General features: G+C 41.7%; 1 protein-coding gene across 1 annotated transcript in view; it reads right to left on the minus strand.

Annotated features, from left to right (window-relative positions):
* epas1b (endothelial PAS domain protein 1b) overlaps positions 1 to 16101 on the minus strand; it is a 47162-nt gene that overhangs the window by 16884 nt on the left and 14177 nt on the right. The window contains exons 2-6 of the mRNA XM_070915554.1: positions 7805 to 7995; positions 4189 to 4337; positions 3013 to 3100; positions 628 to 746; positions 72 to 274 (exon numbers count right to left, since the gene is read on the minus strand). Coding sequence (XP_070771655.1) covers positions 72 to 274; positions 628 to 746; positions 3013 to 3100; positions 4189 to 4337; positions 7805 to 7995 — 750 coding nt within the window. The remainder of the gene's footprint in view (positions 1 to 71; positions 275 to 627; positions 747 to 3012; positions 3101 to 4188; positions 4338 to 7804; positions 7996 to 16101) is intronic.

Here is a 16101-nt window from a genome sequence, read left to right on the forward strand (position 1 = left end):
TCACACACTGTAAATCTCTGTCACTTTCTGTAATGTAACCTGGCTGTGTGCAGGACTGTGTTTCTGTCTACCTCTCGTCACAGTAGGTGAACTTCATGTCCATGCTGTGTCTGCTCAGGAAGGTCTTGCTGTCCAGCGGCGTGTCGATGTTGGACGGATGTGGGATGGGTTCGCACATCAGGACAGCGCAGGTGAGCGGAGGCTCTTTGAAGCCACACAGCCCTCGCGGAGGGCAGCTGTTGTACATCTTCAGGTGTCCGGTGCAATGCAGCACCTGGACGGAGCAGCAGGAGGAAACATGTAACTTACACAGTTTAGCAATAAGGCTGAAAGTCACACTGTGGGTGGCACTGCTGTTTTGTGTTGTTAGCAGCTGAGTTTGACTTGACTGCACCGTCTTGGCATTTTTATGACCTCCTCCGGCCTCTACATGGTTCAAATAAATCAGTGTGAGAAGGACAAATGACTCTTTGGCTAACTGTTATATTCACCCTGTGACAATGGGCCAACTAGAAGTAATGTCTGTGTAGGAATGTATGGGATGTGTGTATATAACCAAAAACCTGCAGACACGAGATGTGCAGATGTTGCAGATGTGTTGGCTTGTAGCTGCAGCAGCTCTCTTACCTTCCAGCTGGCTGACTTGAGGTTGACGGTGCGTCCTCTGTTGGTCACCGTGCACTTCATCCTCATGAAGAAGTCTCTCTCAGTACTCAGCTCTTTGCCTTTTTTACCGAAGCCACTGCCTGAAACACACACGGCCACGAATGAAACCAACATGACTCCCGCAGGACAATGAACACGTGTTGTATGTTGCTGCAAAGACATCAGCCGAATGAATGAAGCAGTGAAGTGAATGGAGTATCACAATTATTCAACTTGTGTTTAAACTCACAAACTCATCTTGTGTTATCAATGTTGTCATAAACAATCTTTCCATGAATATAACTGTAGCACTCAAAGCCTTTAAAATTCATCACTTTTATGTGCTTTGTCTTTGTTACTTTCACTTTTAGTTTGATGCTTTTGTCCTTTGAAATCAGAGCGTAAAAATGTGAATATTTTACTCGGGAGTAAGAGGAGCTTGTGCTTGTAGCTGTAATTTTACATTTCTGATTATATTCTATTTTCTTCTTTTAGTGGCAAACTGAAACATCTTATCTGCCTTTCCCTTATGTGACTGGGAAAGCAGTCAGGGTTTAGACTTGCTTCACACTCACACACACACACACACGCACACACACACACACACACACACACACACACACACACACACACGGGACACGAAATCAGGCCAAGCTGTTACATCACACGGTCAGAGTTCAGCCTCAGAGCTGCAGCCGCAGAGCAAAGTGGTGAAGTGTGTCTTTTGTCAACCTCCACACTCACAAGTGTGTCTTTATCTTTATATAGTTACACTTAAACAATACAAACAATACAAAAACAATTATCCTCTGGTCCTCACAGAAGAAAAAGTGTGTGTGTTCACATGTGTTTGTGTGTGCAAGTGTGTTAAACGGAAAAGGATAATAAAATATAAAGTATTATTCCACTTGTGTGTTTTGTGGCCACTGCTGATAAGAGTTATCAACAACAGCTTAGTGAGTGTGATTGTGTGTGTGTGTGTGTGTGTGTGTGTGTGTCAGTTACATACTTACTCTTTTCCAGTATTTCACAGTTGTATTGGTGTTTCTTTTCTAAATAAAAGCCCTCGGCACGTAGGCAGAAAAGCTGCAGTATGTGTGGACTTCTGGACCTTCTTACTTTCTTTGCATCTTGTGTGTGACTTTCTGCTGCAGACGCTGTAACATGTACCATGTTCACTATCTGTGACAGATAATGCCCAGTTCCCCTCTCTGTCTCTGTCAGTGTCTTTCCTCGTCTTCTCGTCCTCAAGCTCACAGCTCTTATCGTCGTCTTTCCGTCGTTTCTACACACACACACACACGCTGCTCTACTGTATCTGTGTTTAGGTTCCCTCTGTATGGTCTCTGATCTTCTGTTCTCGTGTTTGTTGTGGACACTTGTTCATGAGATACATTATATAATATATACATGATGAGACTGCCGTGAAGCTTACTTCTGGTCTCCAGAGAGGAATGAACACAACATCCCTCCGATTAATTTTTAAGCCTTACACATAATGTGTCTGAAAGTGTCGTCAAAACGATCCAAAAGTATTGCAGTTCTGAACAAATCAAAGTATATGTTGGACTACTGGGCACTTCAAATGTTCTACTTCTCACTTATTTCCCCGTACTTCAGTTACTGTGTGGAGGTGTGGGGCAACACATACGCAACTAATATAAATCCACTGTATACACTACAGAAAAGAGCAGTAAGAATTATAAATAAGGCGGACTGTTTATCAAGTCATGGGTGATGAAAGTGAAAGATGTAGTTGAATTCACCGCCTTATTAGTTATGTTGAATTGGCAGAGATTGTTTGTGTTAAGGTCACGTGATGATGATGATCTCAGGATGCACGTACTACACTGTCCTGGTTCCCATGCTGAGGGGGAGGTCAGCAAAATGTGTTTAGTGTTTTGAAACCGATCTCAAGACCTTTTTTCTTCGTTTATGCTCACTTTCCCTGATTTGTTCTTACGCTGTTGCTTGTATTTGAAGTATTTATGTATTTGAATATATTCTTTTCTTTATCTTTCTTTTTTTCCCCAATTATAAATGTTTTGTAAAACATTTTACTTACATATTCAATATTTCCATCAAGTATCTCGAAAACTCGTTCTGCAGAGCTCTCAGGCCAAGATGTCAAGTTTCCACTCAAGATGTTATAATGTCATAATCTATTGGGCAACGTTATGCTTTTATGTGACCCCAGAGCCATTGCTCTAGTTACATTTCTAGAAAGAATTAGACAGACTTATAGTAGTTTGAGTAAAGAGGGAGTTGAGAAGGATATATGGCATTAAAAATTAGGATGACGGTGAAATTTGTTTGTGAAAAATTGCTGTAATGATATAACAGGTTCAACAGGTGTGGGATTCTGACCAGCTGTCTTCAGGCTGAGATTTTCTCTGATCTCCTCGTGGTCACATGGGTGGGTGAAGTCAAAGATGCTGTGTCCGGTGAGGTCCACCTGCATAAGTAGAAATAAACAGAAATAAAAACAACCGCATGAGGTATGAAATATAAAATAAACAAACATTCATCATAACCATGGTCTCAACACTCTGCATCAAGCTTAGACATGCTGCCCTTTTCATTTGGTCTGGTTTGTTTGGGATAAACAGAAGAAGAACAGGGTTGAGAGCACGATTAATGGCCGCCAACAGGTTCGAACAAGTAACAGAAAGTGTGTCACCTCTACAAACACAAAACAAGCAGAAACTCATCAACACAAAAAGACTTCTTGCTCCACAATTTACAGTCAACTTCATCTCTTCGGTGATTTGTTTTTCAAGTCGGTGCCAGCGAATAAAAACATGAGTGTGTTTAGAGCTGAACCTCGGTGTCCGGCCTGAACACACACACTCTGCTGGAATGAGAGGTATTTCACACAAACACAACAGGCTCGTCTGACACTTTACATCCATGTCTCCAACTCAGACGGTCTCTCTGTCTGTCTGGGTTAATGGCTTCCTGTTTGCTGTCTTTTTTCAGTTAAAATAACAAAATATATACAAATGATCTAAATCACAAAACAGGCGTAAACACTTTTATTACAGGAAGAGATTTAGTAAATGTACTATTTGTATAATGAGTGACACATACAATAAGTAAATCTGTAATATGCAAATGATCTTTGGCTGGTAATGACAGCTGGTTCCATACAATATAGGGCCTTGTTGACGGATGTGCAGTCACCATAAAGATCAATTAAAAAACAAATCTTCTTCATGTTGTTTAAATCAATCTAAAACTAAACGGGTGAGTTCAATCTTCTTGTCTTAAAAACTTCATCTCCTGTCCTGATTGATTTTAAAAGATTTACTGTGTAATATATTACGCCTGCTTCTATGTTGTGCTGCTGACACTGTGCACTGAGAGTTTTTTACATGCTGTACCAAAAACAGATTCCACCGCCTCTGGCAGTGTGGACAAAAGTGAAGTGACTCACATTTAGAGGCTCATGTTCATCACCGTTGTTGGAAGAGGTTTAAAATGAATGCCCATCTGCCCGTGTCTGTTTTATTCTATTCCAGGTCGTCTTTAATTGTTTTGTACCTGCGTGAGCCCCATGACTTTGTTGATGTTCTCGGACAGGAATATCATGTCGCCGTCGGACGTCACCACGGTGATGAAGCCCTCCAGAGACTTCAGGTACAAACTGTCCATCTGTCCGTCCTCGCCGCCATCAGCGCTGATGCTACAGCCTGCAGGGAGAGACAGAAAACAAGGAGGGTGCGTTTGCTAATTGTTTCTATCGATGCTGATTATACTCGGACATCATTGTAAATGTGTGTGTGTGCGCACATCAGGCTTGTTTTCCGTCTTGAAGCTTTGGCTCGGGGCCAAAACAAACCAGTGCAGCTTCTTCCTGCGTCTCAGGCCACTCCTGACCCCCGACCCCAACAAATTACACCCAAAACTGCACAAGCTTTCATAACAACTGCCCGCTTTTAGAACACAACTTCGACATTATGCAGTTATGTTCAAATATGTACGGTGCAGTATCCAAACATTTATACACAGAGTATACTCCAGTGTGTCAAGATGTCTCACTGCAGAGCTAATTAACACCAAAAACACAGCTAGCGCCTAACTGGCCCCAGCTCAAGAGGCAGTGTGTGTGTGTGTGTGTGTGTGTGTGTGTGTGTGGACGGTGGCTTCATGCTGAACAAAGCCCAGTAGCCGATGGGGGTGGAGGTGCTTGCAATTCCTCCAGTGTGCTTCCCTGAGATAAGAGAGGCCAGTTCTCAAGGCTCCCAGCGAGGCTTGGGGCTTGAGTTTGGAGCTGGGCCCAGATAGCGTTAACCCCTGGGGGAGCCCGGAGCTTTCTCATGGGCCCGGGGGAGCTGGGGAGACTCTCGGGGCCCAGTCCAAAGACCAGCGGCACCTTTGGCCTAAATACTTAGCTGTGATTACCAGTCATTTGGGCCGAGTTGCACTTTTCTCCTCTCTGTTGTTCTTTGGTTGCATAACCGCCCTTGTTTCAAAATAACAGGGTGCAGAAAAGAGCGTCTGATAGCGACAGCTGCTGGATAATCATTTCCTCTCTTTTTCTTGACTTTGGTTCTGTTGTGCTGGACAGAACGAAGTGACAGCGGGGTCATATGAGACTCTCACAGTATGTGACTTGGGACAATATGTGACTTAGTTCCCTGATTCATGGTGCGATTTCTTTTTTTCTTTGCCTTCCTTTTCTTCTCTGTTCGCATTGACCGGCGCCTGCACGCGTAACTGTTTCAAACAGAAGACTTGAAAAGACAGACTTTAGGGTGTGTAACACGTAACAAAGCTGTCAGAGGAAACCCTGCTAACGTCACCCGCTCTCTGATCTGCAGTTATTGAAGACTCAAATCTCACGTTTTCTATCGTGACAAAGGACATTAAAACATAAAAATTGCGCTACGCTAGGCTAAACACGTTCCAGACCTACGGCTAAACTTGCAATTTCATAGTTTTCCATTTCCATGTCTGCAGTGTTAAATTAGGTACAATGTGTAAATAATAATTGTATCTAGACCCACGCAGATTAAACTGATATTGACCTTCTGACGCAACTTCGGCCCAATTCTGCAATTTAGAACATGGATGTTTCACAATATTTTGATCCAAGTTACGTCAAACTTTTCAGTGAGGAATACAGCCCAGTCAGCTTTACCTCCTAATCAGCACATCACTGTTCTTCAGTTGCATAAGAAAGGTGTTCCCTACAGCAGCTTGCAGATGTGCTTTTGGGGTCATATACAGTATGTTTGTGTGTGTGTGTGTGTGTGTGTGTGTGTGTGTGTGTGTGTGTGTGTGTGTGCAGGCCAGCATGTTTGGCGCCGAGGCAGTCGGGTGTTATGGCTAGCGGGGTAATGCCAGCACCAGCCGAACGATGGGCAGAGCTCCTCGCTTCCTCTCCAATCTCTCCTTCCATCGCGGAGCAATCAGACCGGCCTGATAACGCTCTATCTGCTGCTGCATCTCCCGGATCTCCCTGTCCTCTCCTCCCCTCTCCTCCCCTCTCCTCCCCTCTCACCCTCATTACCTTTACTCCTCCTCCTCATGCACTCTCTCCTTCCGTCTCATATGTCGTCTTCTTTCCTCCTGCTCACCTCTTCCCCACTGACTTATTGACCTCTTTCTCTCTTCCCCCACAAATATATCTTCCCCACCTCCATCCCTCCTCCTCCTCCTCCTTCTTCTTCTTCTTCATCTCTTCTCTCCTCCTTCCCCCTACACCCTCCTGTGTTTGTACTAGAATTTCCAGTACCAGCTCCATCCTAAATTTAAGGTCAGTTTGGGTCAGTTAACCCAAATTACAGATACAGTTAACCGTTCACAGCGAGGTTTGTGGAGTAACAAGGCCGTTGTTTCATTTACCTTCATTGTGTTCGGGTGGCAGCTGGCAGTTCCAGAGGTGGATATCTCATGATCTCGGAACATATAACTGAAACTATCTGCATGACTAGATAGCACTGGGGGTAAGCAAGAAAACATGCTTTGTTTTGTTTGCTTTTATTTTTGGAATTCGGGGGCACTGACCCTTTACTTCAACACAAAACTTTGTACGCATGAAAAACGTGTTGCACAAACTGCTTACGGTACAAAATATGTTGTTCTATAATTTAAACTTCTTCCTTCTGCTTCTTTTTTACGATCACAAAAAGATTTACAGTAGACAGAGATTTATGTGTTGTTTAGAGACACTTCATATTGCCTAATCAGGAGACCTCATATCCTTTACAGCAACTTGCCTACTAAATTTTAATTCTTTGCATTTGTAATTTCTACTATGCTATGCTACTATTTCTACTATGCTATTAGCCTGTAAAGCTGCATCTACTGTATGAACGGTGCTGTATAAATAAAGAGTCATTGAGAGTGATTGATTATTTCTCTGACAAATCAAAAGAAATAGGAAGTAGCGGTCACTGTTGTTTAAGGAAGCATTGGCTGTATTCATCACTGTTGCCCCAGCTAACAAGACAATCAGGCTATCAAAAGTTACATAAGAAGAGAATAATAGTTCAATAAAGTGGCAGTCGGCAGCATAAAGATTTACAGATAAGGTTAAGCTCTTGTATTAATCAAAATATTTTCCTGTTCCACCGGCAGCTTGTTTTCAGTTTATTCCACATGATATAACGATGCAGTCATAAAAAGGTTAAAAGGCACAGAGAGCTGTAGAGGTGGATGTTAATCCATTGAATCATTTAATAAATGTTGCTTAATGCAGGTTTAACTATATTAACGATCATAAGGACGTTTAGACTGAATGCACAAACTGTTTCACAACTCTGTTGAGGACAAACAAACTGTTGACCACTGACGCTGCTACAGTTGTTTAATTTTGCTGTGCTCTGATCTCGTTTCGACACACGGACGCAGCGGAGGAATTCAAGAACAATAGGTCTGTTTCTTTGTCGAGCTTCCTCAGCTTCTAATTTTAAATGAGACGAGAGGAAGGAGAAGAAGTGCAAAGAAAGGGTCTGACAAATACCTTCCTCCTTTACTGGACAATTAATCCTACATACCAACACACACCAACACAAACATACACACACAAACCTGCCGTGATATCAAGTGAAAGAACTTGCTGGAGGCGTGGATATTTCCCTAAATATAAATGCACCAGACTGCAGCTTGCATGTGATCGTACGTGCATGTGTGTGCGGTAAAGTGTCCATACCTGTGGCGAGCAGCTTGCGCGTGCGCAGGAAACTGATGGCCAGCCTCATGATGGAGGCCTTGTCCAGATGAGAGCTGACGCTGTGGGGTAACGGCAGCTGGTGAGCAAGGTCGTAGAAAACCTCCGTCTCTTTGCTGCGTCTGCAGCGAGCTGCATCCCGAGACTTCTCCTTACGCCGCTCTGAGCTGCTCCTGCACAGAAAACACCGTCAGGAGGATGGTTGCACCTGAAAACCAGCTGGCTGGCTGATATTTAATGTCAATATTGCACTTCATGCTTTCAAAGTTTCATATTCTTTAGTGGTAATCAATTTAGCTGACAGAAGACCCACTGTTGGCAATTACACTTCAGATTTATCGCTATCATACTGCACCAATAAATCCTGTATAACTGCCTTCATTGTCTGAGGGTTTTCCTGTCCGACATTGTACAAACGGCTGCTGGCAAACTACAGCGTAAAGAACCCAATATCATAAATCCCCAAGTGATTTGACAAGCACCAAGTGTGACCGTCCACAGTTTCAGTTAGCTTCACTGAGGTTCGCTCACAAGTTAAAACACCCAATAAGCCTTTCAGGATGATACAGGGAAGCGTTGTGTTCTCTCTGAAGTTTCTCTGTAGCCTCCCAGTTACACTGCCACTGTTTGCCAGTAAGACATTTGACCAGTTTCAGGCCTACAATTCTAAAAAATACCACATTAAGAAAACTTACATACACCCAATAACACATCTAAACATATAACAGCCTGTTGGACAATATGGAACTATTAATTACTGCAAAAACCACATGTGACGTCGCTACAACACGTGCAGTGTGTGCCTGTGTTGTCTTTGTGTGTTTTTTACACCCCTAACCAAGTGAATTTACCTTTTTTGGATAAAAAGTTAAACTTGGAAATGAAGATGTATATTCAGACAGAACCACAATGAGTTTCGATGCCCAATTTTCCATTTCTTTTTGCACAATTTCACATCTTCTCAAGGCATATGAACTGTTGGTGTCTCAGACTACAAAAAACAGCACTCTGTATATCACATGTGAACAAAACGCTGTTGCACATGTGAACATACTGTCCCGAGCTATCTATGAAAACCATAAATGGGAAATGGAAATGGAAAAGGCACTTAACTCCAACCTCACAAGTACAGAGAGTCTTAGGCAGCTGTTGTTGACTCTGTGTCCTCTAACACCAACTGCTTCTGATGGAAAGTCAGAACAACTGAGTTCAAGGAAGTCTTCCTCTAATGTCTGTCTGTCTGTCTGTCTCTCTGAAGAAGGGGATCTCCCCGTCAGATAATCACTTCAATGGTAGGAAACTACTTTTGGTGAGGCTGGTTTACGTCATATATTACACTATTGTCCAGGTGTGATGGAAAGAAACATAAAACATAAAGCTGAAGGGCTAGAAATGAAGAGAGCAAGAAGAGATGAAGAGCTTCTTAAGTTTCCATTTCCCTCAATTCCTGTCTGAAGACTCGAATCGAGTTAATGCCCATGAAGCTCCAACATACTGTATATCTCACACACAAACATGTTTGTCCTACTGTACTTCTGAGGACCCTCATTGAAATAACACCATAACATCCCAACCGCAATTCTTCCCCTGAGCTTAACCTAAACCTAATTATAACATATAACCTAAAACCAAGTCTTAACCCTCAAACAGATAAACACACACACACAATAATATTTGGGGATAATATAATACGGAGAAGTGAAATATGAGAAACATAGATGGTGCTTCAGGTTGTTTTTCTTCAGTCTGAATACACAGTAAAGCCACATTCACTAAAGTGACTTATCTGTATTGGCCTAGCTATAAAAAATAACAATTTTCAACATTAATATTATTAATATACCTTCCTTTTTCTAAAGCCAAATGTGTGTTAAAAGCCAAAACACTCAGATATATTGTTTATCTTGTTTATTCGTGTTTACTGCACAGGTTTGTTTCCTCTGTTTCCCTCTCTAATACATTTTATTCAGCAGCAAAGAAACTACTGTCATCAAAATAAAAACAACAATATTTAAAGATATAATCCTAACGCAGGAGAGTTCCATGTGTTTGTTTGTTTGATTTGGATTGAGCAAGGCCTATTGAGAAAAAATTAATTTGACCTTGGCAAACAGAAGAGGATGCTACATGTCTGGAGCCCAGCCATGAAACGTGGAGGTTTGCAGAAGCTCCATGTGAGAGTAATAGCTTTTTCATAAATGCCATTTTGTCTGAAGTGGAAAACGCGGCGATTATTTTCATTTCCTCAGGTTAGTTCAGTTGTTGTTTAAAGGAGAAAGCTTTTGGCTAAAACAATGACATCTCAAGATAAAAACATTTATTGCAACAATCCAACTGCAATCCCAAAATCTGATCTCTGGGTCACTCTACAGCAAAATGCTGCAGGCCTGCAGAAGGCCCAAATCCTGTCAGCAAGCAGAACTTTTCCAAGGACATGCTGTCTGTTTTCTGGCCCTATGCTCCGAACTGAAATAAGTCCAGAGCTCAAACAGACAGACAGTCCAGAGGTTCAGTCTCTGGTCCAAGAGAGCAGCACAACAAACCATATTAGGACATCACAAATGGAGTTGGGTTTTATCTGGGTTCTGTCTTGTACTCACATTCACGCTGCAAAGCAGCAGAATATAGGATCATCACAATAAACACTACAGGAGGAGCATGAGGGACCATAAATGATAACAGCATCATAAACGTAACGTCACAGTCATCCTGCTGTGTTTGCATCCTCTTCATCTCCTGACCTGCCTGAAGCTTCCACGCATGGCAGCACCAATCTTTGCTTTTTGTCGTGAATTACCAGATAATTTTACCTCTAAAAAGGGAAAAAGGTCACACTGCGGATGAACTGGTCACAACCAGTAAACAAATGCAATCTGTGAAGTAGAATCATTCAAGGAAGTGTTCCCATGACAAGCAGTAAGATGTATTATCAGTCCCAAGACAGAAATAGGACCTCAGACGTAACTATCTGTCGTCAAGACATAAAACCACGGACGCGTCAGCAGAGTGACGGGTAGCTGTTAGGCCTCATAAAGACTATGAGCCCCACGATGAGGATTAAAGAGTTCACATTTAAATGAACGCCATATTTCACAGACCCAAAGTGAGCTTGTTGAGGTAAGAACCTTATCAGTCTCAGGTTAAAAGCATCTCCCTGAACAAAGAGCTTTTCAACTTGTGATCTGTCTGCAGGCTCGAGGACGACGATAACTTCAAAAACCACAACAGATGAGGTGTTGCTCCGCTCCACTGAACTTTAGATACCCTCCCTCTGTGGTGACACGATGCACTTTATCACAGTGGATCACGTCTGCACCAAATCTGCAACATGCAGGACCAGAAAAAAATGTAACACTGCAAACGGACAAACATTTTGGGGAAAAGTAAAGTGAGCAAATGGAGCAAACAGAAGCACGAAGATTACAACAAAATGAACCAAATAACGAGCAAAGAGAAGAAAAAGTGCTCACTAAGAACTCAATATTACTTGACTTTTCAAGTTTTCTGTTTCAAATTGTTGGAGGTCAAACACCAGAATTATTATTATTGCGCCGCCTGTGCATGCAGCCTGTTACAGTCACTCCTGGGGATCAATAAAGTTTTTCTGATTCTGAGAAGAGGTCATTACAAACAGAGAAGACTCTTTCTGTATCCCACCGTGCTACAAAACACATCAGCCAAATGTTGATTCTGTGTGTTTTGGTTTTGTTTACATACAACTAATTTCCTTTGGCAAATTACAGAGGAAAAGTAACTATCGCCAGGATCCCGATTACTGGCAGCGTTTGGTTCCAGTGCAGGAAGTGTGACATTGGGATACTAAAAAGATTGTGGTCGTGGTTCAGTACTGAAAAATCACTGACATTTTGGGGAAGAACTCAAGCTTCCTTTAAGTGCTTTGAGTTTCCTAAACATTCGTGTAATCAGAGAGTTTCCTGCCGAAAGTATTAGCCAATGCAAATGAGTTGCATATGAATATAATGGTCACATTGTTATGCAGATTAAATCCCCTCACAACCACAGGGACCACAAGTTAAAGACCTTAAGTGGTGAGGGAGAGCACTTAAAAGTGTGTGTGTGTGTGTGTGTGTGTGTGTGTGTGTACACTCTGAGCAGAAGCTTGGTGTGTCTAAGTCCATTTGAACTTGAACCAGTGTACCAGCACTTTATTCACTCACTCCAACAATACACTTTGTCACTGCCAACATTAACAAAACACACACACACACACACACACACACACACACACACACACACACACACACACACAGGTGGAACCTGTACAGTAGGCTACAGTATATGCAAGACTTTTGGATGACTGTGGTGTTGTGGTGTATTGATATAATCTTAAACCCCAAAACTGCAGAGATTAAATCCACAATTATAAAACCCAGTAAAACCCAGAGATTAAGTTATTTCTAGTCACTCGATGAGGAGGGAAAGACACCAGATATAGCTTGCTGAGCAAAGCTTGTTCGCAAGACATACATTTAATAGGGGAACCAATAAAGAAGAACTGGTGAAAATCATCTGCTTCACATCATCATCAGTGTTGTTTCCCCTCAGGCGACGATGGAGAGCCGACAGAAACAGAGATAGAAACTACACAAACACACATTAAGGACAAGATAGCGCACAATTAACAGGAAAGGCAGAGCACAGAAGCACCATTATCTTATCTCATCGAGTGTATCTTCCATCAGTGTGTCTCCCTGCTCGTCTCTCTCACATCTAAACTCATTAACCCCCACTGAAAATCACCCAAACCCTCATTACTGATGAGCCAGCAGACAGCAGAGCAGACAGCCACTGACTGCTCTCACTCAATCAAGTCAACTGGAACAGTTAACTTCAACTAGCTCCTGGATGTGTGTGTGTGTGTGTGTGTGTGTGTGTGTGTGTGTGTGTGTGTGTGTGTTTGTAGTGCCACTCTTTGATTGTCTGGGGCCATTGTTGCAGCAGGTCCCAGCAGACTATTTCAGGATACGAAACAATGGCAGTCACAGTGCTTCATCAGGGCACCCAGCCTTCTGATGTACTCACTGACCCCCCCCCCCCCCCCCAATTCACGTTCACACAACACACACACACACACACACACACACAGGTCAGAGGTAACGCTGGACCTCAGCACAGTGTCGAGGTACCGCTGCTTTACTTCATTCTTTCTCTTTCCTTCCTCAGCTAATATGAAAGCATTTTGGGGAACATCCTCATCATCACTACAGCTAACACTTATAACTGTCCACATGCTGTTGTGTGTATTTGGCTCAATAAAATTGTCCTTCGCCTGAATAATTAGTTATTTGCAAAAATTATGGAATTACACACTAAAGATGAATGACAGATTTTGATTCTGTGAATTTGTAAATTTGTAAAGTATAGTTGTTTTTTAGTTTTAGTAACTTTATTGTTTTTATTTATTATATCTTGATTTTCTTACGTATGTCTCTGCTATTGCACTATGCTGCTGGAACAATGCAAATGTACCTGCTGAGGGATTAATAAAGGATTATCTTATGTTAACATATATATAATAAAGTTTAAATATTAATGTCAAACAACATTCCACAATACAGATGACAGAAAATGACTATAAGTATAAGGATACAAGGATATCAATAAGTCACTAACCTTCTCACAGGAAACACGATCAAGTGAAGTCCAAAGTGAAGCCTATTGTTTCTCAGGCTGTTTTCATGTCATTCTGTTAAACCACTCCATATTAGTGATGAAATAATCAAAAGAACAACAGTTATTGATTAATTTAAAGATTTATTTTCGTTTCGTCTATAAAAAATACTTCCCATCACAACTTCCCAGAGCCCAAGCCTTTACAATAGTGGCAGATGGGAACCTGCAACTATTTTAATCCTCAAAATCAGACCCACCTACATTACTGATTTGTGACAGCGGAGGTCTTCTGATCGGGCTTTGTTGGTGGCACCACACTTCAGGGTCAAACCCTAAACTTTGGGACTCTTGCACGACGTCAGATCTGTGGACGCCTTTGAAAACAGCCTGCGACCTACAGTACCTGTTTAGACTGGCCTTTGTTTAGCTTTCCCACTCTTATATTGTGTCTGTTTTCTCTTATTGTGACGCAGTTTAAAGGTGCTGTATAAATAAACTCTGCTTCAGCATTCACCTTTTGCTGTTCAGTGCAGACACATATCCGACAAGACACAACGGTCTGGCTGCAGAGGGTACCGAGTTCATGCAATCAAGTCAGGTGGAAAACACAGCAACAGTCTGAGTTCAGCCAACTTCTGTTCCAGTCAGTCACTCAGCTCAGTCCAATAAGAGTTGGACAATTATCAAACATCCCAAAAAACACTTGAAAGGCTTTTGAAGGCTGGATTCAGTTTCTTTTTTTAAGGGTATTTTTCAAAGAATTTTTGTCCTTTTTCAGCCAACAGCAGAGAGTCAGGTGGGCGAGTGATGATGAGACATGAAGTGATCAGTTCAGTATCTCCTTATTATCACTGGCATGAGGCACTTTGATCAGAAAGTATTTCACCTTTGTGTTCAGTATGTAGGTCACCACAACACGCGCCAGATGATGCAAAACCGTGTTTTACTGATTCTGGTTCATTCAGAACCACCAGCCTGTAAAGTTTATTTATCAACTGCAGCCTCATTAAAAACTTGTCTTCATACAAGAATATTAGGGCAAATGTCAGAATAAGTAAGCTCTTATTTTTTACAAGGAAATACCATAATATTTAGAGAATAATTCTAAATAAATAAATAAATATATTCTAAATGTCTTGTTTTAACCTCATGACTTTCTCAAACCTGTAAAAGCAACATTAACACTGGACTATTACTGTTAAAACCATATTCTCATATGGCAACTGTCAGCCTGCAGGTGAACCACGTGTGATTAAATCACAGGTAAACACACGTGTGATTAAACAACTTCCGTGTCCTGATAAAAATAAATACAGGTGGAAGTCTTTTATCTTTTCCTGTCTAAAAACTTGATTGCTCGTAATTCATCGATGCACCAACAACTTAACAAACAAACTGTGGTCATCTGAGGTCTGAATGGATTCACCGAGTGTAAAAAAGTGGAAGTGGAAGAAAATAAATGTACTGATTTACAGGACATCTGGTTGAGATGCTGAACTATAGACGATTCATTAGTACATACTGATGTTTCTGATGGCCACGTTTTTTTTAAAATCATGAGGAGCAGAACGTGAGAGGAATTTAACTTTACAGAATAATCCAACATTTTGGGAAATATGACACACATGAGAAGACAAACATCTCTTTTATGTCTCTACGTCCAGGACTTAGTTTGACGTAGGACCTTTGCAAACTTGGGAGGATTTCTGAGCCGGTGTGTGACCTTTCAAAACATGCCGATATATTAGCCGATATTAGCTTATCATTGATTTATCAGTATTGGCTTGTATGACAAGTGTCTCTGTTACACAGTTTGTACACCAGCGAGGATCAGTTCATCTTGTCTGTCTTTTATTCTCTAATATCCAAATGGAAGAGATCCTTTCCAATAATGTTAGTAAGAAAATGTTTGACTAGTCCTTTAATATCATCTGCGTCATTTCAGTCAGTGTGTGATCGCAGATAGATTATAAAAGACATTTACTTTTATTTTTAACACTTTTATTTTGAATATATTCTACTAGCTATTAATCTGTGACTGGCGGAGTTGTCACGCGTGTCCTCCTGGATTCATCCTCTGGCCTTTGAGCAACAAATTAACACACGAAGAACGGCAAACAAGCCAGAGGTCAAACACACTTCAGCCTGACACACCACCCACTGACCAAACACGCCATACCAACACACACACACACACACACACACACACACACACACACACACACACACACTGTGAGTAATGACGCTTCACCCGCCAAAAGCTGACAACACATTTTGTTCTAAATGCTGAAAGAATATCGTTCCCTAAAATAGAAAAAGTACACATATTGACCTCCGGCCTATTAAACACCTTCATCAAAACAAAGTTGAAGTTGCCGAAATGGAAACACATCACAGCTCCGATTTGTGTTCTCGCCAGAAAGTGATGTAAAAGCAGAGATAACATTCTTTGTTCTGCTCTGATTCATTGGCACATATTGACGCTGCTTTTAGACCTTTGAGAATAGCAACCTAAGCCGGGCCGATGCGGGCTGCCAGCTATTTTCATCACCCTGCACTCACGCAAACATTGCACACGTAGCCCTTAAAGCACGTCTGAAGTCAGCCTGCAGCCTGCTGGGATTGTCTGAGCTCATAATGCTGGA

The sequence above is a fragment of the Enoplosus armatus genome, chromosome 12 (assembly GCF_043641665.1).
Source record: "Enoplosus armatus isolate fEnoArm2 chromosome 12, fEnoArm2.hap1, whole genome shotgun sequence".
Classification (NCBI taxonomy): Eukaryota; Metazoa; Chordata; class Actinopteri; order Centrarchiformes; family Enoplosidae; genus Enoplosus; species Enoplosus armatus.